At 40.4% G+C, this 25,009-nt stretch overlaps 1 protein-coding gene across 4 annotated transcripts in view; it reads right to left on the bottom strand.

The window, feature by feature from the left end:
- Nucleotides 1-11,563: 11,563 nt before the first annotated feature.
- Nucleotides 11,564-25,009, bottom strand: part of hdac9b (histone deacetylase 9b) — a 38,554-nt gene continuing 25,108 nt past the window's right edge. For all 4 annotated transcript variants that reach the window (XM_086312051.1, XM_086312050.1, XM_086312052.1 and 1 more), the window contains 8 exons: nucleotides 23,714-23,837; nucleotides 23,494-23,615; nucleotides 19,077-19,208; nucleotides 18,655-18,770; nucleotides 17,079-17,201; nucleotides 16,140-16,317; nucleotides 15,813-16,027; nucleotides 11,564-13,621 (listed from right to left, as the gene is read on the bottom strand). In XM_086312051.1, the coding sequence (XP_086168177.1) occupies nucleotides 13,292-13,621; nucleotides 15,813-16,027; nucleotides 16,140-16,317; nucleotides 17,079-17,201; nucleotides 18,655-18,770; nucleotides 19,077-19,208; nucleotides 23,494-23,615; nucleotides 23,714-23,837 (1,340 nt within the window). In that variant the 3' untranslated portion in view covers nucleotides 11,564-13,291. The remainder of the gene's footprint in view (nucleotides 13,622-15,812; nucleotides 16,028-16,139; nucleotides 16,318-17,078; nucleotides 17,202-18,654; nucleotides 18,771-19,076; nucleotides 19,209-23,493; nucleotides 23,616-23,713; nucleotides 23,838-25,009) is intronic.

Below are 25,009 nucleotides of genomic sequence, written 5' to 3'. Positions count from 1 at the left end.
ATACTAATTGGATTTTTAGAATTTCATTAATCGTGCAGCTGCAGGTGAAGTACTCCAGTATTCTCCTAATTTACGAGCCGAGATTGCTTTTCTTTTTCACTTTTTTGTTCTTCTTTTTGTACAGTGCGCTATATAACAGTTATATTTGTACTCGAGAAATGGTGTCAGCGGTGTGACTAAATCATTTATCACCAGCCAAAAACAACGAGGATGAATAATTGAGTCCAGATGTAGCTGATTCAAGCGAGATACCAGGGTTCATTTCCTGTCTGTGCTTTGTAAGACAACCTATTACACCTCCCAGGCAGCTGCTGGCTACGCTGGCCCAGCCTGAATGTCAACACTCCTCAGGTGTCAGTGTAAGAATCACACAACACGCAAGAATGCTAGTCTCCTCCATTTAGACCTTATTCTCTAACTCTGTCATACGGTCAGGCAGAGGTGGAATAAATACATGTACTTAAATTTACTTGGGTAGTTCCATTTAATGTTACTTCTCATTAGATACATTTACAGTTACACAATACAGCACAATGCAAAAAAGCATAAAGAGCTGATGCTGGATTGATGCAGATTAAAAAAAAAACAGGAGTGAATATAGCAGCTAAAACTAGTTCCACGATCTAAACTGCTGTTGGCAGATTTACACCATCACACTGTGAGCCATGCTGTTGTGTAATGATGACACTTCTGCTCTCTTTCTTGTGTAAAAGTATGAATGCGGGACTTTTACATGTTACAGTGTTTACCCATTTTTCTCAAGGAACAGATCGCCACCACTGTTCTAAATAAATTCTGCATCAACAGACATACTGAAGATGTGAGCATGCATCTTACCAAACATGTGTAAAGCGCTATTCAGACAGCAGTATGATTAGGTATGCTGGCAATTATTGCAAAGTGAAAATACAAAGGATACAAACAGCAACACACACACACACATACACACACACAAACTTGCCTGCAGTAGCAGTTCCCTTGTTTATTTTATATGCTAAAAGATCTGGGAGGTCATAATTCTCAGTCTGCCTTAAAAGCATTCTCTTCCGGCCCTTTTGGGCCCATGTGGTAATAATTATGTTCTCTGGCTTGGCCATGCAGGTGACTGACACTGAGTGACCACTCCTCAGCACCCATGCATGTGCTAATGAAACACAGCTTCCTGGTTGTCCTTTTTTTTTTTTTTTTTTGTAAGGTGTAAGCTGTTCAACTTGCACTTTGTTGCTTCACTCTTCACTCAGCCTTAAGCAGTTTGAAAATCATTATGTCCTCCTCCTTTTTCATAGAAAACCTGCTTATCCTCAGACGCTCGGTGAACTGAGGTTGCATTTTGCAGGTGGGACCAAACGTGCTGTCTTTCAAACGGAGCCGTGTTATTCATGTTCTCACTGAAATCTGTATCCATCCATTTCAGCATGAATTGCATGCCAGTTTCAAAACAAATAAACACCAGCAGAGGAGGTTTCTATGGACAAAATCAATCTGTGGGGGGATGTCAGGATTGTTTGGAAGAAAAGGTAAATAGTGAAGTGGAGTGGCCTACAGACTTTAATGCAGTGTTTACACTGTAATTAGTCTTTGCAGAATGAGATTCCTGACAGAGGGCCTGAGACGGCGTGGCATGATAAAATAAACTCTAAACAGTGCTGTTTCAAGACATCCTCCGTGGACCATAAACCAAGACAGTCTTTACAGGCTGGCCTACAACCACCACTCTCTAATTTGCAAAATGGGTGGTCTGATCTTTTTTTTTTTTTAACCATCTGACTGTCATCTTCTCTTATCCTTATTTTAATGCAGCTTGTTCTCCTCTTTCCTTTGCATTTTCCCTGAGTTTTTTGCTATTTCGTTTTTTTCTCAGTGTTTACCCCTCAACTTCCTGCTTCCCCCATCCAAAGTGAACTTTGCATGGAGCTTTAACTTCCAGCTTCTCTGCAGGCCCCTCCGGACTCTGAGCTGATGACACAGTCTTCAGCCGTGCATGCAGACGGGGGTACGACTGGGGCTCATTCAGAACTGTGTCACCGTCCACCTGAGAAAACATACAGAGGGCAGGGGAGGGGGCCTAGTAAGGACACCAGGAACCAATAGTTAAGGGAGGGCTGGCAGAGTGACAGCCAATGTACAATAACATTAGTCTTCCGCTCTAGTCCAAGTGAGCGCTCCTTCTGGACACATCTCTGCCTCCTCTTACTTTTTTCTTTCTTCTGTCTTTTTTTTCTGTCAAGAAGCTCCTTCCAATGGAAACAAATTCCTGTCATGCCTCAGTGCTGTTCCCTGTTTAGATTTCTCATTACAAACAGCATTACACGCATGGGCTGGAGCTGGCCAGAGCACAAGCCAGGGAGAAGCCAGGGACCTTAGTCCTCAAAAGCATCCAGCAGAAAGATGAAGGAGCAGGGTCTGTCAGATGATGGCCAAATATATATATATATATATATATATATTTGGCCATCATCTGACAGACCCTGCTCCTTCATCTTTCTGCTGGATGCTTTTATATATATATATATATATATATATATATATATATATATATATACATATATATATATATATATATATATACCCATGAAAAAGAGAGAGTGAGGAGAAGAGAAGACATTTATGGTATACCAACATCACCAAAAGTTGTTTTTTTGTAAACACATGTTGTGGACATGCAAACACTCCGTAGCTACCTTCCCTTGTACCAAATCTTCAAATAAAAGAAAAACACAAACCTTGAAGTCTCAAAAAAAATCTTTTGATATATTTTTTTTGTGTGTGTCTTTTGATATTAAACTGTCATGAGAGATGCCAGGCCATCTTTTGATTTTGAAACTTCCCTGTTATGTGGGGATTCGATGAACACCCCCCCTCCCCAATTTCCATCTAGACAATTTATGATTATGAAGTGAAGCTGCCTCACAGGATACCAGAACTTTATGGAAAGCAGACCTCCTTCTTTCTCCCCATGCTCTCTCATCTTAATCCAAGCACAGCACCAGAGGACTGGAGTTGCCATGATTCCCTGGGCTGTCTGGGAATTGTTGACTGACACCTGACTGTGTCCATTAGTGTGAAAAACCAGAGCTACAGCACATACTAAGTACTACCTGTGCAAAAGTTAGGATTGTATGACTGCTGGTTTTTGTAATAACTTATTGTTTTTTAGCATTTCTGAAGAGTTCTCTCATGTGGGTTTTTAACTAAACACAATCGGTTTATGCCTAAAATCCTACACAGCAGCCCATCATCTTAATATTATAACGGAGAAAGTGAGATTTCTGATTTTTCTTTTACCACTTAGTAGAGAAAACAGAATATTTTAGTGTGCCATGACATATCCTCTCATGCTAGAGACAGACTTGCAGACAATCTGCTATCAATTTCTTCAAATCCATGAAATTACACTTTGTGCTGCCGCCAAGATTTAAGTGATAACAGTGAACAAGGTCTTTTGAAGATACGATGGGTGTTCAAAGCAGACAGCCCGTTTTCTTTCATGCATATATGGCGTAATTTATATACTGTAATACTTCTATTCTCTTTTGATGCATTACACATGCTATTTACACTATTTACTATTTTATTTACAGAACTGTTGAAAATGTATTGTAATAGGGCATCTTTTAGTCAGTGCAATAGATGTTTAGCTTGTTTTAATCACTAAATGCTGCTACATTCTCCCACAAGAGCATAAAAGTTTCAAACTTTAGGAAACATAGCCTGCTTAACCCAAAGAAATACTTATTTTTGGAAAGGCACTTATTACAAAATTCTTACAGAAGAACTGTTACTGCTAAATTTGTCCTGGGAATGAACATGCCAACTGCTAATTATGAAGCTTAATGCAAAGATTTAATTTACGCAGATTTAATTAACATTCCCTTTGCTGAGCTAACTGCCTGTTGCACTGAGGGATGTGTTTGTCTGTTTTTGCCTTTTGTTCTGCCCTCTAAATGTGCGCCTTCATTTAAGGAATAAAGGTGCACATTGAAAAAATAAAATAACCCACAATAAGTACAGAAAATTCTGAAGTATTCAAGAGAGAAATCAAAGAAATATCCAACCTCTGGGGAAAACTTGTCATCAAGTCATCAATATTCTTTTTCACTTTTTAAAAAAAACTTTTTTACAATTTTTATTTGTTTACTTCTTAATGAGATTGTTCCGTGATTCAGTGCATGCTTTTTTCATTGTCTGGTGACCATTTAAATCAAAGTTAGTTTAGGTAATGCTTCAAAACTCCATTACTACATAAATCAGTGCCTGGACTCTAATATACAAGTGAAGGTTCTGAATTGGCAGTAAAATCCAGGGTTGGAAAATAAAGTGACAACAATTGCAGTTCCTTTAACAGCAACATACTGGTTACTACTTGCTCTGAAAATAACTTAATAAATAAAAAACACGCTTTAAAATGTGGAGTCAAGAACCAATGCATGATACCACAGTGGCTCAGTCCATCTTTTATATACAGTCTATGGTTCTGAGTAGCATGTACACACATCCGCACTAAAATCAGAGGGGAAACAGCCACTAAACAGTGCACTACATATAGCAAGCTAATTAAATCAAATAGAACTTTTTATGGATCTGGAAGGCTAAAAAAAATCATCCATTTCTACACACGGCTGTTAGTTTGGTCAAATGTAACATGAAAGCTCATGATGGATTCAGAGCTTATGGCTATTTCCGGTATTTTATATCAAAGCAGTAGAAACTTCTAGCTCATTACGGGCCTGCACTAATTGGTTATAAATTTCTGCTACAGTTGTAGAGACACATATATGTTTTAATTTTCTCATCGAACGCACAACAAGAGAGCAAATAAACTCATTCCCCAAAATGTCAAACAGCTCCTTTCATCCCAGTGACTGAAAATGAAAATTCATGAATTGCACAAATGCACATACGTAAACACTTGTGTAATATTTGAGGTTTATTTTCACTTACTAATAAAGTGGCTTGGGAGCAATTTCCCTAAAAGACTACAAGCTGTCCAACTTCGTGTCCAGAAGCCTGCCTCAGAACAGGAATGAGAGAAAGCCAAGGCCACCTGTTTCCCACTCACTTCTACTACACTGCTGGCATAATGCAGGCTTGTTCATGGCAGATTAACACCAGACCATATGAGGTGGCAGTGCCAGCTGAGCTTCAAAACATGAGTCGAGCTGCCATTAACTTTACTGTACCATAATTTGTGGCATCCTATGCATCTAAATCACATGATCCCATCATGTCAAAGGCAATTTCCCACTTTGTCAAAAAGAAATACTCTGTCACGACTCTGACGACCAGCGTGGGCACAGATTCCCGTCTGGTTGGATAACACGTTCTTATATTGCATTAGGAGCGTGTTATGTTCGCTCAACAACATCCCTACGCTGTGGTGTTCTGCTGAAACTGTGATGTAGCACCGTGGATGTGTCACAGTGCTGTTTCACAGTCTGGCTTCTACCCAGACCAGTCACACAAGATGAAAATGTGTATTTCATTCCTCATTATGAATTATGTGTATACAGCGACTCTCTGGGGCACGTTAAGAGCACGCCGACTTCTAAAACTTTTTTAGAGCTCATATATTGTCCAGAAACATTTACTTCAAACTGCTCATGGTCCCCCAGGATACCACAGTGGTTTCACACAGCGAAGACAAACAACTTGTGCCAGACAAAAGCATAATTTAAATACAAGGCGGCCTCAGTTTGATTTTTCTTCGAGAAGAACGGAACCCAGATGAATGCCATGCATCAATCCATGCTTTCAGTAACAGACTCTAAAGCTAAAACAACAATGAGGTCATAAACAACCTAAAGAAGATTGAAAGACTTGTACAGTTTTTTTGTAAACACTACATTCAACTTGCTGTTTCTGCAGTTTTCACCCACATCGTGTAGCCTTTGAGGATTGGTTATCGCTGATGAAAGACATTTAAATGTGGCTGAAAACAGGCAAGTCGGATCCCGTGTTAACTTCCATAGCTCATTTTTGTGAGCACGGAATCTGCTATGGCAACGGGTATGGCAACGTGTTGTCATTCATAAACATTTGAAGGAGAATTTTTCTTTTAATTGCTTCCACTACATCATTGTTTTTGTTTTAAATGTTATTTTTAAATTTAGTAAAAGAAAGAAGAAAAAATATATATATATATATAACCCATTTGTACCTTTAGAAAGTATAACACATCACACCTATAAATCCACGGCACATACCAGGTACTTTTCAGTGTGTTTGAGGGATGACATTATTTGGAAAGTGCACAGATGAGCGAACATGGCAGCAGCAACATTAATGGAGCTTGAGGCCCTGCTTTTCCCACTTTCTCCAAAGCTCTACTCAGTTGCACCAACACGTGCCTCGATTCACGCACAGATGTTTCCCTTGGAGATTAGTCTGTGATATAGTGTGCAGCGTGAAGGACAATCAACTCCCTCACACGCAGATGCCCCGCGGGACCTTTTCTGGGGCCCTCATTTTACTCTCTCAGTATATAGTGATAATGAGAGAGCCCTTAAACCCTGCTTGGAAAAAAAAATCTTTAGCCAGAGCAGCTCTTGTTTGGCCTTGGAATATGGTGAAGCATAGAAATGAACCACAGGATTGGTAATGCCCTTCATTTGCTGAATGATTTATTTATTAATTCTATAATTGTTATTTAGAAGTTAACATTTTTATGAATCAAGAGCTTTTTTTGAAGTCTGATGTTTCATGTTATGTTTCACCCAGCTCATTATTATTTTTTTCCTGATTGTGTCTCTAGTTAATATATGTCCTTGCCATACTGTATGGATCATAAGGAAAATCCCATTGCTTCATGGTCACAAGCCACAAACAGCAATATATTAGAAGGTCTGGGCTGAAACTGAAAGGGGTCTCTTGGCATACGCTTAGAGAAGAAATCTCAAGTTTACAAGCCCTCGGGGTGTCATTTTGCCTGGCGGTGCATTCAGGCAACGCTTACAAACACGTCCCATCCAACTAGCTGGAGAACGGCAGGCTTGCTTTACAGTCTCTGGATTCTACAATGTGAGGGAGGAAGGCACGTAAAAGTGCCTGGTCGCTGAAATCAAAGAGAAGAGTCGGCATCCCGGGGACACCGAGCCCCACTGATGGGATTCTAAAAGACAGGAGAGCCCAGATTTGCCAGTCCCCCCCCCCATCCCCTAAGTGGAGAGGCCACTTCCTTTGGCCACTGTGGTTCCTCAGTATCACCTATCAGAAAGGTCAATCAGTGGCTGAGATAAAGCAGTTACTAAAGCTGGATGGTCTTTGAACATAGCAGGGGGAAAACTCCCTCAGGTCTCTTATCTCATTAAACTTGAAAAGGATATTAATCCTTGAAAGGCTATGATAACAGTATGGATGACACCAGTCACAGCAAATAGCAGTAATATAAATGCTATCTGCGTTGGGACGTCAGTGCTTTAACTCAGTGGGCAGGAGAAGAAATTCTGTGGGATGTTTTTGGAAAACTTTTATTTAATGGGAAAACTCACAATTTTATCAAGATAGAATGAACAAATGAAGCTTTATTTTCCACTGAACTGCAGTTTAATGTTAAACTGAACACTAAATGACAGCGTACATGCCACCAGAGAAAGAAATGAAGGCCTCACAGACATTACAAACCACAGATGATCCAACAGTAAAAGAGTGTACTGGGCACAAATCTGACATCTTACTTTTTGTGTCCTTTGTTTTTCACACCAGCGCACTTAACAGCCCCTTCATTTGCTGCCAACCTGCGCTGCCCTACACCTCGAACATGGTTAGCAGCACATGGAAAGGAAAACACCACTACTGCATGGCAGACTTGCACAAATCTTGACAGGCACAAAGGAAAGCTGGAAATTTCCCTCTTTGTGTTGTTTTAGCTCCCTTTCATCCTCAACTTTGGTGGGCAAGGCTTAAAGAATTACAAGTTTGTCCCACAAATGACTTCCTCATTTGTCTCAACTTAGGAGGCAAATGTCATGTCAAACTCTAACATAAGCAAAATGGTCACAGTTTAAACTGAATAAATTTGTTAGCATCAAACAAGTCCTTCATTGCAGTTTTGTTGTATTTTAAATAGTGTAGCCACGTCTACATGAATCCACACATGGGGGGAAACTAGCCTATTAAATGTCTTATTACAGGATACAAATACATAAAGAAATAAATGATGTGTGTTCTCTGACATTTGACTCTCAAAGGAGCCTAAAGGCACATATAATGATGCCAAGTATGCGTCAGTGTGAGTTAGCTGATCCCTACATACTTCAACTAAGAGTAAAATTATTCATTGAATTAAAAAAAAGTACAATTTTTGGTCAAAATCAGCCTGTTTTAATTCCTTTTACCTTCAAGCAACATCACTGGATTTTCACAAAAACCCTGCTGTGGACCCAGATTGTTGAAGCACTTCATTTTAAGATTTGTGACCTGATGAAAGGGGTCTAGAAAGACTGGCTGGAGAAAACACAAATGCATGTTTCTCTTTCTTACTCTAGCCGAGCAAAGCCATGCACGGGATCTGTTCAATCCTGATTGAATGAAGCCACAAAAAGTTTTCCACAGCTGTTCTGTGTTAACTGGGAAACTTTGGGTTTTGCTGGGTCAGAATGACCAGGGCTGGCAGGTGAATTTAGGGTCACTACTGAAGCAGTTTAACTCTATTACCATTAGTGTTTTCCTCTAAAAGTTCTTGTCATTAGTCTTTGCATGTGAGGTAACCTGAATCTTTAATGCAGGAAAATCTGACTGTATCTTCAGCAGTACAAAGCAGTTACTTGAGAGCATGAGTGGGATGCCATGTCATTTCTCAACAGGCTCCTGAAATACTGACAGTTATTTTTACTTTATGTTTTTCATCATCAGTACTGCTAAAGCAGACATTCAGTGGGTTCATTATATTCTTTATAATTCCATTATATGTTTTTCAACCTCAAGCTGACTCCTGATTAGCAAGTCCATCTCTGTGAGTATCACTTTGAGCACCTCAACAAGATTACTTACATCCTGAAGTATAGCCATGTTTATGGGCAACACTGGTTGTTATGTGAGTTTTGATTACTGTGGAGTATTCTTATATATTCATAACCCTTTTTATAATGCTCCTGGAATGTCATAGAAGTCAAATCTCCCCACTCTCTGTTACATATCAGCTATAGGTGCCCTTATTTCACAGCCTCTCTCTGTCGTTTTATTTCACACACTGACCTTTCTGGTTTACATGATGAAAACATTACATTTTGCACCACGTCATTAGGTCTGAAAGTCTCACCTCAAAAAATCAGGAGACAGTTTAAATTCCAGAGATGCCCAATAAATGTTCTCTGCAGGTACAGAGACACTGCGAGGGAACACATGGTTACCAATAAGAAATATCTGGTTATTTTCTGGATAAGGCAGGTTTTTGATGAACATCAGGGTCATTATGCAAGTGATGAATCAGAAGACTAAGAGATGAATCAGAAAATATCAAAGATTTGTCATTCGTAAGTTGTAGACATTTTGTCCTGTGGTGCTTACCACTTTTTTTCCCCAAGCAGACTGTGAAGTGCTCAACACGACATCTCTGCTGCTATTAAGATCCAAATTCTGCACTGTTAAAGTAGTAGACATCAAATATGTCAGATTATAGCATTGCACATTTAAGGGTGGAATGGTTGTACTCCATACATCTTTAATGACTTTAAAAAACAAGAACTGGGTGCAAAGAATGGATTTTCTTCAATCAAACCAAAATTTGGCTCAAATATACACAAACACTCACTTAAATCTTTTAATAGGTGGTGCTAAAGGTTCTAAAATGTCTTTTAACTTGAAAGTCAACAAAATTTGTTCAACTTAACAGTTGGGTATTCCAACAAGACAATGATCCCAAATGCACATGAAAACTCCTTCTGGAATGGAGAAAGCAGGCTTCTGAAATGGGCTCCTCTAACTGAAAACCCTACTGTGCCAGTCAAACATCAAACCACAATTATACCAGCTCTGTCTGTCTGTCTGTCTGTCTGTCTGTCTGTTTGTCTGTCTATCTATCTATCTATCTATCTATCTATCTATCTATCTATCTATCTATCTATCTATCTATCTATCTATCTATCTATCTATCTATCTGACAGCCTTGATGTGTTCAGTAGCTCTCTCAGCTATGAGTCAGAGTTTTACAGTTTCACAGGTTAACCCATCCAAATTCAATTTATGGGTCTGAGTTTTTTGTTTTCTTCTAGTCTTTCATTTCATTCATTAGTTGCGTCCACTTTGTATTCTTGGTGTTAATCAGAAATCATTTTAACGTCAATATGTTTTACTTGTAAGGAGACATGTTTATTTTCTCAATAAGGAAACTTCTGCGCAAAAAAACCCCTCTGATTAATGTCGTTCCAGTTATGGCTTGCAGTCCTTGTATATAAACCCTGGTTTTTGAGGGTTCTCAGCAGTTGAGTGTTTGGAGTGCTTTTTAGTCTCTGCCATTTTTACTCAAGTGCCTCTGAACAGTATTTCATGATTTGGCTGATTTTAGGGAGCTAAGAATGTGTTTTTCTGTTGCTTTTCTGCCTTAAAATTTATGACTCCACAAAGTCATCATTACCACCACTATCGCACATTCTTATATGTATGTGCACACTCAATCCAAATATTTTTTTCTGAAATAGCACAGTTGGTGATAAAATACAGGGCTAACTTAGAGTTTATTCCATTTAGAGAAAATAGGTAGAGTTTTGTCGTTCTTACTTCCTTACACCTTTAAAAATGCTTGTTTGCTTTTACAACTGGCCCTGTCTGCAGCTGGGGAGGGGCAGCGCAGATGGATTTGGGCTTCGTTATTTTTTCTCCCTTTGTAACAGCTCATTTAAAATCACGAGAGCCTGAAGCCCAAGACAGATGGAATCTACTTAAGAAAGAGTCAGTGTCTAATTTAACTCAAATGCTTCCTAATTTGAAGTAACTCTACACCTTTGTGAAAATGCTCCAGGAGCTCTTATGAAAGTTTCATTTAAAAAAAAAGAAGAAGAAAAGGTTGGGTAAAATTTGTTGTTTTATATCATTCATTTTCTTAAATCTGTTATTTAGATGAAACCGCCAAAAACAGGCCTTCCTGCTTCTGTCACTTGAAAGTTCCCAGAGTAGCATTTTTGCAGAGAGCAACATTAGACTGTGACTGAAGTTTTCTGGTCTCATCATTGCGTGTATAGCATATCAGGTCAGGCCCATGAACTAAGCCTGCTGTGAAATTGCTTAAGCTTGGTTTGAAAAGTATTCACGCAAGTCATATATCACCTGCTCTGAGCTCACCTTATCTTGACTGTTCTAATACCGCAACAAGAAGCCTCGCTTGCTCACATCAAAGAAATGTTTTGAAAGTCCCTTAAGCTCCCTTTAAAAAGTAGATCTCCTTGCAATATAAGGCTGGGCAATACGACCGTAGTGTGGGAAAAGCAAGCTTGGCTAATGATTTAGGAAACCTGTTTGTGATGTTAATTTCAAAATGATTAAAAACCTTAAGTGTTTGTGGATATGCTTTGGGGGCTTTTTTTATGATGTTTTCTACTTTCACTTTTCATCAGAAAAAATACAAAAAAAGTCAGAGGTAAATTAACTTTATTTTTTTTTAAAAAAAAGAAAGGTTTATCACGCAAGGCAACAAAGAGAAGAAATGCAAACTGCTATGAACAGACCACAGGACCCCCGCACCTCCCCACCTCCACACACTGGCAGCAAAGGAGTTCTCATTACAACCAAATCAAAGGAGCAAGAGAACAAGACTCACATTGTTCTGATTGTGTTTACTTACACTAAAAACATTAAAACTGGACAATCTGAATGTACAGTATAAGACAGACAGTTTTGATTTCACATGAATCCAAACACAGAACCTTACACTACCTCTTTTAGTTTTTATTCATGGTTTTATGTTTTTGTTTTGTTTTTTTAAAACATTTAGCCGACAGCATAAATGAAACAGGAAGGTTCACAGCTATGCAATACAACTGATTGATCACCTTAAGACAGACTATACATGTCGCAATGGGCACTTCGGGGGAAACGGGTTCACAAAAAATAACGGAGAAGCGAGGTCCCGTCCAGTTTTTTTGTTTTGTTTTTTTTTAATTAGATTTTTTTTTTTTATTGAAGTAACATCAAACCTGCATGTTGAGGTAAGCATGCCACAGGGGAATACAGAGGAAGCGATTCCCTTTAAAAAGGACTCCCTTAACCATATCCCCACTCACTTTGTAATTCGCTTTGACAGTAAATCAATTCTTAAGCCTGGCCCCTTGGACTCCTCCAACCCTAGGTCCTCCTCTCTCAACATTCCTGCACACATGAATCACTCCAACTCCTGGCTTCTAGAAGGCATTTCCTGCCCGGCCCTCTCTCTCTCTCGTTCTCTCTGTCTGACTCCTCTGCTGAAAGCTGGGCAGGAACTGGGCCGAGCTTTGATTTGGACCCAGAGGAGAGACGGAGGGAGGAGAGCTCAGCTTAACACAGAACCCCGGCTCTGGTACTGCTAAGAGAGTAAGAGACATGGAGACTCGGGATGTGTCTGCACACCCAATAAGGGCTACAGTGCTTTATCCTTCAAATTGCAATGTGAGCAGTGGCAATATCACTCCCAGCACAAAAGCCAACCCAAGGGAGCGTCCTCCTTAGGATTTAAGTGTACATTCTTTCTAAGACAGATGTTTATTATTTCAGGTCTGAGACCATTTAACATGGAACATCATCACAGATTTTCGAGAACAATGCGGTATGTACTGTGAGGACTTACTGACTTACACAATGATGGAGTGGATAGCAGAGAATTCAAATATTTTATCCAAAAAATAACAAAAGAAAAACAACAAAAAAATACACAATGGGAACAAAAGGTGGCTCTTTAAAGCTGTACACCTGCTCAAACTTCCCTCTAGAAATCATTTTGATGCCGAATCCACAGGATATGTACACACAACGTTTTGCCGGCTGAGCAGACTCAAAAAGACCAAAGCAGCTCTTAAAAACAACGGTCTAAATTTTTTTTTTTTTTTTCATATTTACACAAGTGAAACGTACATATTTTACAGAGATCACTGCACAAAAAAATCACAAATGGAGAGTTTTAAGAGTGTAGGACGAGTGAGGCTGCAGCTGAGTGAAAAGGGGTCATATGTCATGACAAGGAGAGCTGGCCTACTGTGCAATAGCTGCTGTGTGCACGTGCGTGTGTGTGCGTATGTATGTGTGCATGTGTTGTCTGCAGATGTGCATCTTTTTAAAGACTTCTTTATTTGCGAATGTTGCAAGTGTGTGATCTCATCCTCTTCCCCTCTCAGATCATGGCTCTTATCACCAGTCTCCCTTTGACCTGGTGGAGATAGGTGCTCTGCTCTGACTCTAAGCTCTGATTGGTCAGAGCCTCATCCTCACTATCAGCTGGCTCCTCTTTGACCTTGATGACCCCGTAGTGAGTGTCTGGGAGCTCGCTGCTCGAGCCGCTGCTGCTACTGCTGGGCGTGTGCTTCCGGATAACACCTCCAGGGGGCAGCCTGTCCTCCTGCATGCCCTCTACTTCCTCTCTGTGCTGCTCCTCCTGCTCTTCCTCTGATTCCTGCAGGTGTGCGCTGGGCTGACGTAACTGCTCAATGGACTTGGACAACAGCTGCAAAACATATTGCCTTAATATTAACGGTGCTATCCCACAGTCAACGGTCGCCAAAAATCAATCTTCAATGAGAGAAAAGCAAAAATAACTCGAACTTGAGGTTTCTGGCTTTATAACCAGAATTGCAGCTTTTAAAAACAAAGGTATTGTCCTCATAAGTCTATTTATAGTCATAATAATAATAAGACATGCAAAAAAAAAAAAAAACCTCAGTCATTATTTGGTAATCAAATAAAGCAAACACTTCACAGTCCCTGTAACTACGTCATTCCCCATTTTAAAACTACAAAAACTAAAATAAAACACACAATGTCTTTCAAGTATTTCATGGTTCTACATCATGTATTGCAACAAAAATATGTTTTTCTTACACTGGATCAAAAAAGAAACACTTTAGAGCTGGAAAGGACCCTGACATGTACATTATTTGGAATAATAGAAAACTAAATTCTGTATTTCTTTTGACAAGCGCAATCAAACACCAATATCTGTTTAATGTAAGGCCAGCTATGAATGAAATGTTTCTGACTGATGCATTTAGGAGGGTTGCGGGTAGATTAGCCATTATTCCTGCCTTTTATGTGCATAAATAAATATTCTGTAGCAGTGACTGGACCATTAAAGGGGATTAGTGTCACTTAGTTGCATTATAATATAAAGCCTAACACGTAAAAAGGTCTTGCCAACTGCAAATCATGTTTTATTCTTTAAAAAATAGTTTATATTCTGCACAGTTCTGCTGCAGGGAGAAGAGAAAACATAAGACAACATTCTCCCTGCAGCATCCTCTCTACTGGCATCTGTGAGCACATCATATTACACTCTCAACCTGGATTATTTATTTAGCATAGCACTTCTTCTTCTTTTTCATACTCCCATTACAAATGTTCTTTCACCAATCACAGCTACAATTCTCCATACTTGTGTCTTGGGGCTTTGCTCAATGGCAGCTAACAGTGCCATAATATGATTATTTGACCACAGGGGGGCTCCAGAAACAGACAGGAAAGTGTTTCCCTCTAAATGGCTGGTAACAAATAACATCACAGCCTACAGAATCCGTATATAAATACCCTTTCAGCTACAGGAATTAGCCTCCTTAGCTTGGCACTAGTAATCAGAGTTCATGCCCCTTCCTAAGATCCCTAAGCGCTTCTAAATTTCCATTAGTGCCCCCTACTGTTGCTGGCACTAAAGGATGTTTCAAAGCAGCTGTAGACAAGCCTCTGCTAGGAAATTAATTAGGGCAATGTTTCAGAGATCCCTCTCAATAAACACTGAGGGCTCATCCCTGATTAGAGGCCATTTATAACCTCCACTTAAAGAGGCTTTATTTGCGATCTCATTGGCCTGAGTGATCAGAGCCAAACCTGTTCACGTTTTGCTACACAATATGTCCCTATTCTTCCAAACCTCCCAATAGAATCAGATTCACAGAATACTTAATAAGATGATAATATGATTTTAAAACAAATTTTTGGCTTTCAGGCACATGTTTTGTTACAAAAACTGTTAAAGTTGTGCGTCTGTACTGCACCACCAAAATCCAGCTTGTGGAGCTTTGTGCTTTTTATTATTTCAAGGTTTAAGCTGTTCTATGGTTCCCATGGCTCTAGCAGGGCTGAGTGTTGGGACACATCAGTATGAGAGCTCACACAATGCAGCCTTTCACAGTGTCTGCCACCTCGCACACGTCCCTCAGCAGCATAATTAGACTCAGTGTATTGGGAGGTCGCCTCGGCCAGCTCGCAGAAACACAAATATTGCCACAAAGGAACAAAATGCATTCTGGGCACTTTTTTTCTTCATTTGATCTAAGATGAATTGAATTTCACAGAGTTAGCATGTGAACAGCACTGATGCCTTAAGTTATGATAACAAAATTAGTGCAGGGGAAGGATTTCTTCCCCATTTGAAGTCAGGCAAAAGGTCCTGGCCTTGCAGAAATAACACAAGGACTTCAGGGAAGAACAGCCAACGGCCCAGGTCAGTAAACTTGAGCGGCCACGGATGCTTTTACAAAAGGCTAAAAATAGAGGAGCATTTGTGTGCTCAAAATGATTAAATCAGACTCCCTGCAGTAAAACAAGACCCTGTGAGGCCCAAACAGGAATACAAAATGCTGTGAAAAGATATTTGAAAGTCAAAATCCTTCCGTGCGCATTAATATTGATGACTAGCACTGTACCTTATTTATATGGACCTGCTGCTGGTATTGTTTCTGTTTCTCCAGGAAGTGCTGGTGTTGCTGCTGGATGACAAGTTGAGCCAGTGTGTTCTGAGGCAGCGGTGCTGACTGGGTTCTGTTCAAGGGCCGGTGTTTTGGTAGTTTTGGCCGAGTGCTGGAGGGACGATCCTTCATGGCCAGGGGGGACTGAGAGTGTGATGACATGGAGCCTTGGCCTTGTCAAAAGAAAAACAAAATCTCTTATTAAGTTTCTCCCAAATTCATGACATATAAATGACGTAATAAAGTTGTACAATGTGTAAAATAATATACTTGGCACAATCTTACCAGAGGAGAGTATCTTCTGCTGCCTCATTTGCTCCTTCTGGAGGAGGTGTTGGAGGAGAGCCTGGTGGCTGGGGCTCACCTTAGACTCCAGGCCTGTCTGAAGGGGCACAGGGCCCAGCAGGTGCCCAGGCAGCCCGTGCTTGATTTCTGTTGATCTGTCTTTCAACCCCATAGCAGCCTGATAGAAGAGTAAAGATAAAAAGTTGTAAATCTTAGGGAAACAGAAGTGAATCTCTAAAACTGTGAGTTAGTGGCAGGGATAGCTCAGTAGGTAGAGTGGCCGCCGTCATGATCGAAAGGTTGGGGGTTCTAATCCACTGAACGGCTCCCCTGAGGTACCTCTGAGCAAGGTACCGTCCCTACACACTGCTCCCTGGTGCGCCTGCTTATTGGCTGCCCACTGCTTCACTGAGTGAATGGGTCAAATGCAGAGAGAGTAATTTCCCCACGGGGATCAATGAAGTATATGTTATTATTAAGACCATTTCTTTAACACGTCTACTTCAATAATAGCTTTTTTTTATGAATGAAAATTGCTCTTGTTGCATATATGAGTAAAGCTAAGGGTGAAATCGGACCATTGATGGTTAGAAGAAGCTGATGCACAGACCGCTGTGGAATGTGCCAGAGAACTAAAAGATGATATATCACGTGTTGTGCTATCAGGAGCTGCACTTGAGTGGACTTGGACTTTTTTAAAAGCTGTGATAAATGAGGTAACAGGGGAGGATAAGAGCACGCCTGACCCAGAACAATGTTTATCTAAGGTCGATAAAATCATTTGGGGCCGCAGGTCAGTGACCTGTGCACCCAGACAGTCACTGATGGCAGGTTTTACAACCTACAGAGCGAGTTGAAACGTTGACGCTGACTAAATGGCTACACTGGTATATGCAGAAAGATTTCTTGTACGAGTAAGTGTGCAAAAGTGGTACTCACACTAATTGGCGAGGATGCAGTAGAAAGCCCCAAGGAGATGTTGGGTAAAGAGGGAGATGTGTATAAGCTCAGCATGGGGACAGAGCCCTCTGGTCGGAACAGTCTTGGCTGGGAAGGCCATCTCTACATCAAACATGTGGAATAAAGCAAAAGAGAGAAAGAGACAAAATTTAACAGGAGGTTGCAGATTTAGGAATCCAGCTGAGCACAGTTTCACAAGCCAACATGAGCACAGCCATGACCATAATGACCTATGATAAATAACAGCCCTCCTCACTGCAAACAAAGAGGTATGAGTTTTAATGTTTGGCGTTTAGGAAAATAATGGCACCACTGAAGATGGTATGCTATTATAAAGCAATGCAAACCTCTAAATCTACCGTTTTATCCTCAGCTCCTCAGTCCCTAGCCAGCCCTCTGCCTGTTCCTACTCCCCAGTCCCCACCCTCAAGCTACTCTCTCTGAGAACATCAGCAATGGGGCATATTTCCTGTACCCAGCTGAGCAGTGGACCAGCATGTGGTTTTGGAACAGCCATGTTTATCCTTCCAACCCCTACCAGTACTCAGTGACCTGTATGTGGATATCCGGCCCGTATTTGACCCAAGGGACCTGTTCCCTCTGAAAAAGGATACCTAATGTAACGGTGCACAAACACGCCTTGCTTTTGCAACAGGCATGAGGTCCATGAGCAGCCCCGCAGTCCACCGGTGTCTCGCATGAGAGCCCCGGCTAGGGCCGATACAATAGCAGTCCTGTGTGTTTATGTTGTTAGCATCTGGGTGTCTTTGGCTACCAGTGCCTGGGATATCAATTAAAATCCACAGTTTGACTGTCTCCCTAAGCCCCAACCTTCAGCCCGATGTCAGGGCGTCTCTCCCTTCTCTGTGTCACTGGAGGTCCCAGGGAGAGTAAACAGTGATGGTTAAGCAAAACACAGCTGCTCTGTTAAGATTGTTCAGAGATGTGTCATATCTGCCACACTTTATAATGGCCTGCTTTGTGAACTCAATCTGAGGGGAGCTCTGGTCAGTAACTCAGCCATGAATCTATTGGGAAACGCCTCAGAACAAATCAGTATAGGAATGCAGCCAGGCCGGTGACAGGAACACAACGACAAGCCAACAGCAGCCTTGCAATCAAAGTACAGATTTTCTTACTTTGCAAAGCATAAAACGAATTCTAAAGTACATCTGGAAAGAAAAAAAAATGTTTGATAGAAAAAAGATGTACACTTAGCTGCTTTTACGCTTAGCATTTTAAGACGGGCTAAATTTATTTTCCTACATAGTGCCATCTTTATAAAAGAAAACATGGGCAATCAGCATGTGGGTCGAGCTGTGCCCATTTAATGTCAGTGTAGGGAGCCATTTTCACTGAAGTGTAACAGACGGAGGGACAACTGGCTGTTTTTATAGCTGCAAGCAGAAGGGCAGAGAGCCGTTTAGTGCCCTGACTTTAAATGATTATTTTTTGCTATTCAAATGATATGCCTGCAGAAACGCTTAAGAATTTAGACCCTGCTGCTTTATTTTTTTGGCACAACAGTTGCAGTGCATATGATTTATAAACATACCTCCGTTTTTGTGGTAGTAGGCAGAGAGGAGGGTCCATTTTCAGCCCCCAAGGCACTTGAAGCCCCTATGGGAGAGCTGGGGCCAGAGCCAGGGGCACTGTTAGTGGGCGTAGAATCTACAAAACATCAAGGAGTTAGACGCAGTATGCGTGCTCACACTCTGCACACAACACACATGCACTGAGGCTTAGCAAAACAGCTGTAAGCCTCACGACAGCTTAATGCGTATGGTCACAGCTGCCTGATTACAATGGTATTTTTTTACATCAAAGTGCAATAGCCATCATGTAATTATAATACTACAACATATGCTTGTGTTGCTTTTAGATAATATTTTAAGAAGTGATAATAAGCTATTGAAGATTGTCTGCACACGTAACAGAAAAAAAGGAATTCAACACGTAGTCGGTTATGTTACACACCCATTAGCTCCAAAGCCCTCTTTTTGTAAGGAGTCATGATGTTTCCATCTCTCCTCTTTAGCATGGGGCTGCTTCTCCTCTCCGCCACCTTCTGCTTCAGTCTGGATCGTACCTTTAGGTTGGGCTCGGAGGCTAAAAATAAAAGACATTTTTCAGTAAGTCTGGATCGTATGGAGATAAGTTATGCTATCATGTGAGTGTATTCAAACAGGATGTGTTTATACAGCCTCAGTAAGGGAATGTATCAATGAAAGAATAAATAACAAGACTAACATAAAACAAAAAATAAATATGTCCAAAAAAAAGCATTGTTGTCATGCCCTGACATGTTACAACTTCAGTTTCGTAGAATTTCCAAGCAGGTTTCAGATAAATTAAATGAGTCAGGATTGGGCCCATTTCCACCTCATCTGGACTAAATTAGGTTGAGCAACACACAGGCTCTAAGTGAAATAGTCCGCTACCTGCCGCCCTGGTGACCACAGTCTGATACAGTAGCAACAGTTAAACTAACACAAAAACATGGCAGATGTTTGAGGCTCTCCCCACACTCTCCTCTTCCTAATGCGAACCAGAGATACCCAAATACACAATCAGAGCACATTACCAAAAAGCCTCACTCACACACAGCCTGGCCTCAAGTGATCCAGACTTATTATTAATGCACTTCCCCCTCGGCGCTGACCACCAGTATCCTTCATGACAGACAATGCTTTCAGACTTTCCCATTTTTCTTTATTATGGATTAAATATGTTGATCAAATGTTGACGTTTTGGCTCATTTTATTTTATTTGAACACTTTTTAAGTGGGTCAAATTTACTCAGCAGGAATGGTCTGGTCCAAGACTGCTATTCTAATAATGCTTCAATATAATCACCAAACTTTTGTAAGATACCCGAGATGACTTTTTCTACAAATTTTTGACAAAAATTGGCAACTGAGAATAAATTTTTGCCATGCAAATCAATGCCTATAGATAAACAGACTGGAGGTAAATGTTAAGAATGGGAAGCAAAAAACAAATAGACCCTTTAAATAAGTACTGATGACATGATCATTAAGGTTGTTGGAAGAACTATATCTTTGACGCATTTGACGAAGAAAGAGATAAACAAGGACCAGAGGATGAATCATAGAAAAGAATTCATTTTGAATCATGTAACCATCGCTTATATGGATGCAACACTTTTACGACCACTGAACCGTGACTCTGTTAGTTATGTCTTGCAAAGACTTCCCGTCAACCTTTTAGGAATGAAAAACTGCAGCTACCTTCACACATAAATAAATAAGCAGAATGGATAAGCTGATTTTTTGACTGAAAGCCAGAGCACAAAGCTGTGCTAAAGTTATGTAAACCCTCTGTTACACAATAGCCAACCTGTTTCAATTATTTAGCGGATCAATAATTAAACAGGCCTTCCGACATGTACAATATACAGATATACTTTACATAGGGAACACTGCGGGGAGGAGGAGAGGGAGAAGCGATGGGGGCAAAGCTAGGAGAGTGGGCCAAATGCTGCTATTTCTGGCTTTTGTCAAAAGCAGCAAAACCCTCTTCCCTAATACGTGGCACAGACCTCTAATCCTGTGGGTGTGAGGTAGAATGAAAGAGAGCGAGGGAGGAAGAAAGGAGGCAGGAGAGATAAATGGAGAGAAAACGCTGTTGGGAGTCTTATGAATTTGCTTCACGCCCTGCTGCCTTGATTGCTTTCTATTTTTACACGCTGCTGCCACCAAGCTACGCATCCCAATTGGTCGCCACGGGAACGCCAGACAGCAGCTTGTGAACAAACACTTTCTCACTGGTCTCTATGGAAAAAAAAAGCCCGGATACGCAGTGCAACAGGAGGTAATGATGGCGGCGGAAAAGCATAAACTCTGAGCACCTGGGTCACTTCTGTTCCGACGTCTCAGTTAATGACAACATTACTGTGCGGTCGTAAATCAATCTCCTTACGTTATCGCCACTTAATCAGAACTTTAGCTCTGCTGTCACTGTGAGCACTTGTACCCATTAGAGACTGGACCTGGACAGATGGCTGAGTGGAAAGCTAAGGTGTGTGTTCTCTACATAAGGAGGCCAGCTATGCATTGTTTTGGGCATCCTTGTTTTAATTAATGCTGAACAGAAAAAAAAATAATAGTGCTCATTATTTCAGAAACATTTTTTTTAGCCAAAGGTGCATTCCTTTTCACCTTAGACGTTCAATCTTTTAGGATCAGCACCTTAATTTCTTTTAATAAATCTTTCAGATACAAAAATCCGATTATATTCTTAGCACACAGGCTCCACACAAACCTCACTTTGTTTTACTTTGGGCTTTTTACAGTTTTACCTTTGCAGGATTATTTTTGAAAATCTTTCCTGCACCTGCTGAATGCACACATTTAGTAACTGGGTCAAGACTAGGGAGGGTGTTGCACTTCTTACTGCTAAGCTGCAACTATTCTTGCCACAGACTATCGCGTGCCCTCGGCCTGTTGCAGTACCAGGAATTGAAACAAAGAGGATATATACCGAGTAAACAAATTAATCATGTAAAATTCTTTAAACTACTTGAGTGAGTAAAATAGCGACAATGACACTAACACTATTGTTTACTTTTAGGCAAGATTTACCAACTATTATCAGGGCACCTAATAGCAGAGGTCATAATTAGAGACTAATAATCTAACAGGTTTGCACTCGTTCACTGTTACTCATTTACTAAATTTCAGTTAGTTTCAAGGTTTTCCTAAAAAACACAACATTTGTTTAGGGTAAGCACTTGGTTCCCTTTTTTAAGGGTGAGGAATTAAATGCAAAAAGCTTACTTGAATATGAGAAAAGACAGCTACTGATCACCAAGTTATGAGCTTGTGAAATAAACGCTGCACATGCATCGCAAACCTCATCGTTAACCTCAGAGTCAAAGAGTAAAAGAGGATGCTGAGCCGCCCGGCCGACTGAAGCAGCGGGGAGTCTAACGCGGCGCACTCGAGTCTTCTCCACTTTGTTTTGAGAGAGCTATCTTTGCTTAAACAAACAGTCCTGTCGAGGTTCATCCTGCCAGTGCCAGTTCTAAGACGGCAACACCTGCCAATCAGCTATCAGTGACAGCCGGTGGTTCGGGGAACAACACTACCTTTGTGCATCCCCCTCGCGTGCCAAGCTCTCAGAGGGCTTTAATGAAGACAGGCAGGAAGTGGGGGAGGAAGGCCTGAGCAGGAAATGACCACATATAGATCCAGGAATCCAAAGGGTTAGAGGGTTAGAAGTAGATTTATCAGTGCAAGCGACTGAGCCATAAATGGATGCACGAATGTGTCTGAGAAGCGGGGAGAACGAACTGTTATCCTTCCCCCTTTTATTTGTTTAAATGGGCCTTTCTGTACTTGCACTGAAATGCAAACAATGCCATAAACAGTCTCTCTGTTGTGTTAGATAAATGATTTTCCACTTGTTGCACCCCTTACATCGTGTCTTTGTCTAAAGGTACGTCTCAAAAGTATAAATAGATATTTAGAGGAGATATTCCTCCTCCACTTCACAAAACGGTAACGCACATCAGAGATCAAGATGCAATATAAATAAAATTTCACACAGCTTTCATTTACCTTTCTAATATTTGCTCTTGACATGAACTGGCTTTATTTTATAAGGTATAATTCTTCTTCCTGATCTCCAAATTGTGTACACGCACAACACGACAGGCCTGTAGTTAAATAACTCAACAAGTAGAACTGTTTTCCAGTGTAATTAAAAGAGACACAGAAGGGAAAAGAAGACAATATAATTTGATAACCTCATTGCCAAATTATGAAGCTTTTAACCTGGCAAGCTTTTATGCTTTTGCAAACCAAGAGCTGCAGGAACTCCTCAAACTTTAAACCAACAAACCTGAGCTGCTTTTTAGTGACAACCTGTGTTTTTTTAAAATAGTTTTTAAAGCCCGTAAGTCAGGAGAAATTATTCTGCCATAATTCTTTCATTTACCGCTAATCAGCTTCAGAGAGGCCTTTGAACTGGGTTTATTATTATAACATAGGGAAAAATGTGGGCCTTGTTAAGCTAATATTGGCAAGCTAATATTAGCACAAAAAAACAGCAGATCTATGCTTGTGAAAGAAAAACATGTGAAAATTGCAGTGCCCGTGTCTGTCTATCATGTTTTAAAATGATCCAAAAAAAGAATCAAGAAGACAAAAAAAGAAAAAAACAAGTTAACTTTCGCATGTTTTGCGTTGAGCCCTGGAGGAAACACGGGGGTGGGCGCAATGAGCCTAATCTTTAGAAAGTAATAAAATGACTAGCAGAAGAAAGCACACTGAAATAGTTAAATTAGATGGCTGTATATTTAAGTATGTACAGTATTCATATGTATTTGCATTTTTATTTCAGTGGTGTCTGCATTTGCAAATTAGCAAACCTGTCTTCCTCAAGGGGAAGTCGTCCTTGCTCTCTACGGGCGACGGCAGAGTATACTGGCAAGTGGGCGATGTGCCGCCCAGAGGTGGAGAGCTTTGGTCCAGTGATGTGTGGTGAGAGGACCTGTTAATACAAGAATAAATCAAATAGCTGTAATATATGTTTCTGTGTGACCCAAACATGGCATTTTATCGGGCTCTAAATCAGTGGAAAGCACTTACGTATACCAGAGTTTTGGGTGCTGAATGAAAGAATGATTAGCTCCATTGCTAGCAGAGTCTTTAGCTGATTTGCTCAACAGAAACTCTTGGAGTTTCTGCTTCACTTCCGTACTAGCCACTGCACCTGTGAGACCAACACACGGAACGGAGGGGATTGGGGTTAACCTAGGGCTATGATTAACAACATATAATTCCATGCTTGTTGCTTTCAGATATCTGTTTCTATATCACATTCACCATAAAACTGAGATTCAGATCTGCCCTCTTCTCTATAATCCTTTTAGAATATATTTACTAGACTCTCCAACAAAATTATGTAGGAAGATCTCCCCCTAGTGGTCTAAGAGCACTATATTAGTCCTGCTAGAGTGATCCTGCACAGAGATGTTCTTTCAAATCAGGTGGTTACAGTTGCAGGGTACAGTTTCAACTTTGCGCTGACAAAGTCATAAATCTCATCTATTATTAGGTATAAGGTAAAAACAGAAATGAAATACTATATCCGGCTCGATTTTCATTGTGCTGTTCAAAGACATTTTCCCCTAAACACTAAACTTAAATGTCACCTGCCAACTTTATGTCATTCGCTGGTTAAGTATCGCTGCCATCATTGCTTTATTGTTTTATTGTTTCGTTTTATCTGATGTTTAAAGCACATTTGAGCTGCGTGGTTTACCTTGTTGCCAGACGTCATCCAACAGTTTGAGCAAATACTGAGAAAAGCAATAGCCAGAGGGCAATTTCTCCTCTAGTCACGCTCACCTGTGCAGTCTGAAAATTATACTTTCCATGATTTTGTATTTATTTATCTTTTGTATCGCATCTAATATGACTGAGAACTGATTATCACCAACCTAAGCACAGAAATATCCAAAGCATCTGCCTGACTAAGATTAAGAGGTAAAATGTGTTTATATTAACTTATCTTTATTGTTTTGTATAGTACATCTATTAGTTATAACAGCAGATATTGGAAAAGATTTTGTGAAAGTGTTTATTACAATAAATATTTAGGTTCATGATGCCTACAAAGGTGATGCTTTCCACATTTATAAAAGTTTTATAATAGTGGTGACAGAAGAGGTTCTTGGTCCAAAGGGAATATTTTAACGAGTGTAACATCAAGCTTTACTGTAGTGAAGCTTTCCTATCCAGCTGTTGTATGCATATTGTGCTTCAGCCGTTCAGCTAATGTGATGTGTTAAAAAAAGGATTGATGGGTTAAAACATGTGGCCCCATGCTTGCTTTCATCTGTGTCCTTTAAAAAATATATTAAAAAACTATTGGTAGCGGTG

Source organism: Aulonocara sp. 'chitande type north' Nkhata Bay, linkage group LG11 (genome assembly GCF_057382095.1).
Source record: "Aulonocara sp. 'chitande type north' Nkhata Bay isolate Kocher_YH1m ecotype deep benthic linkage group LG11, A_spYH_male_GT1.1, whole genome shotgun sequence".
NCBI lineage: Eukaryota > Metazoa > Chordata > Actinopteri > Cichliformes > Cichlidae > Aulonocara > Aulonocara sp. 'chitande type north' Nkhata Bay.
This window is presented reverse-complemented; position numbering and strand designations above follow the sequence as displayed.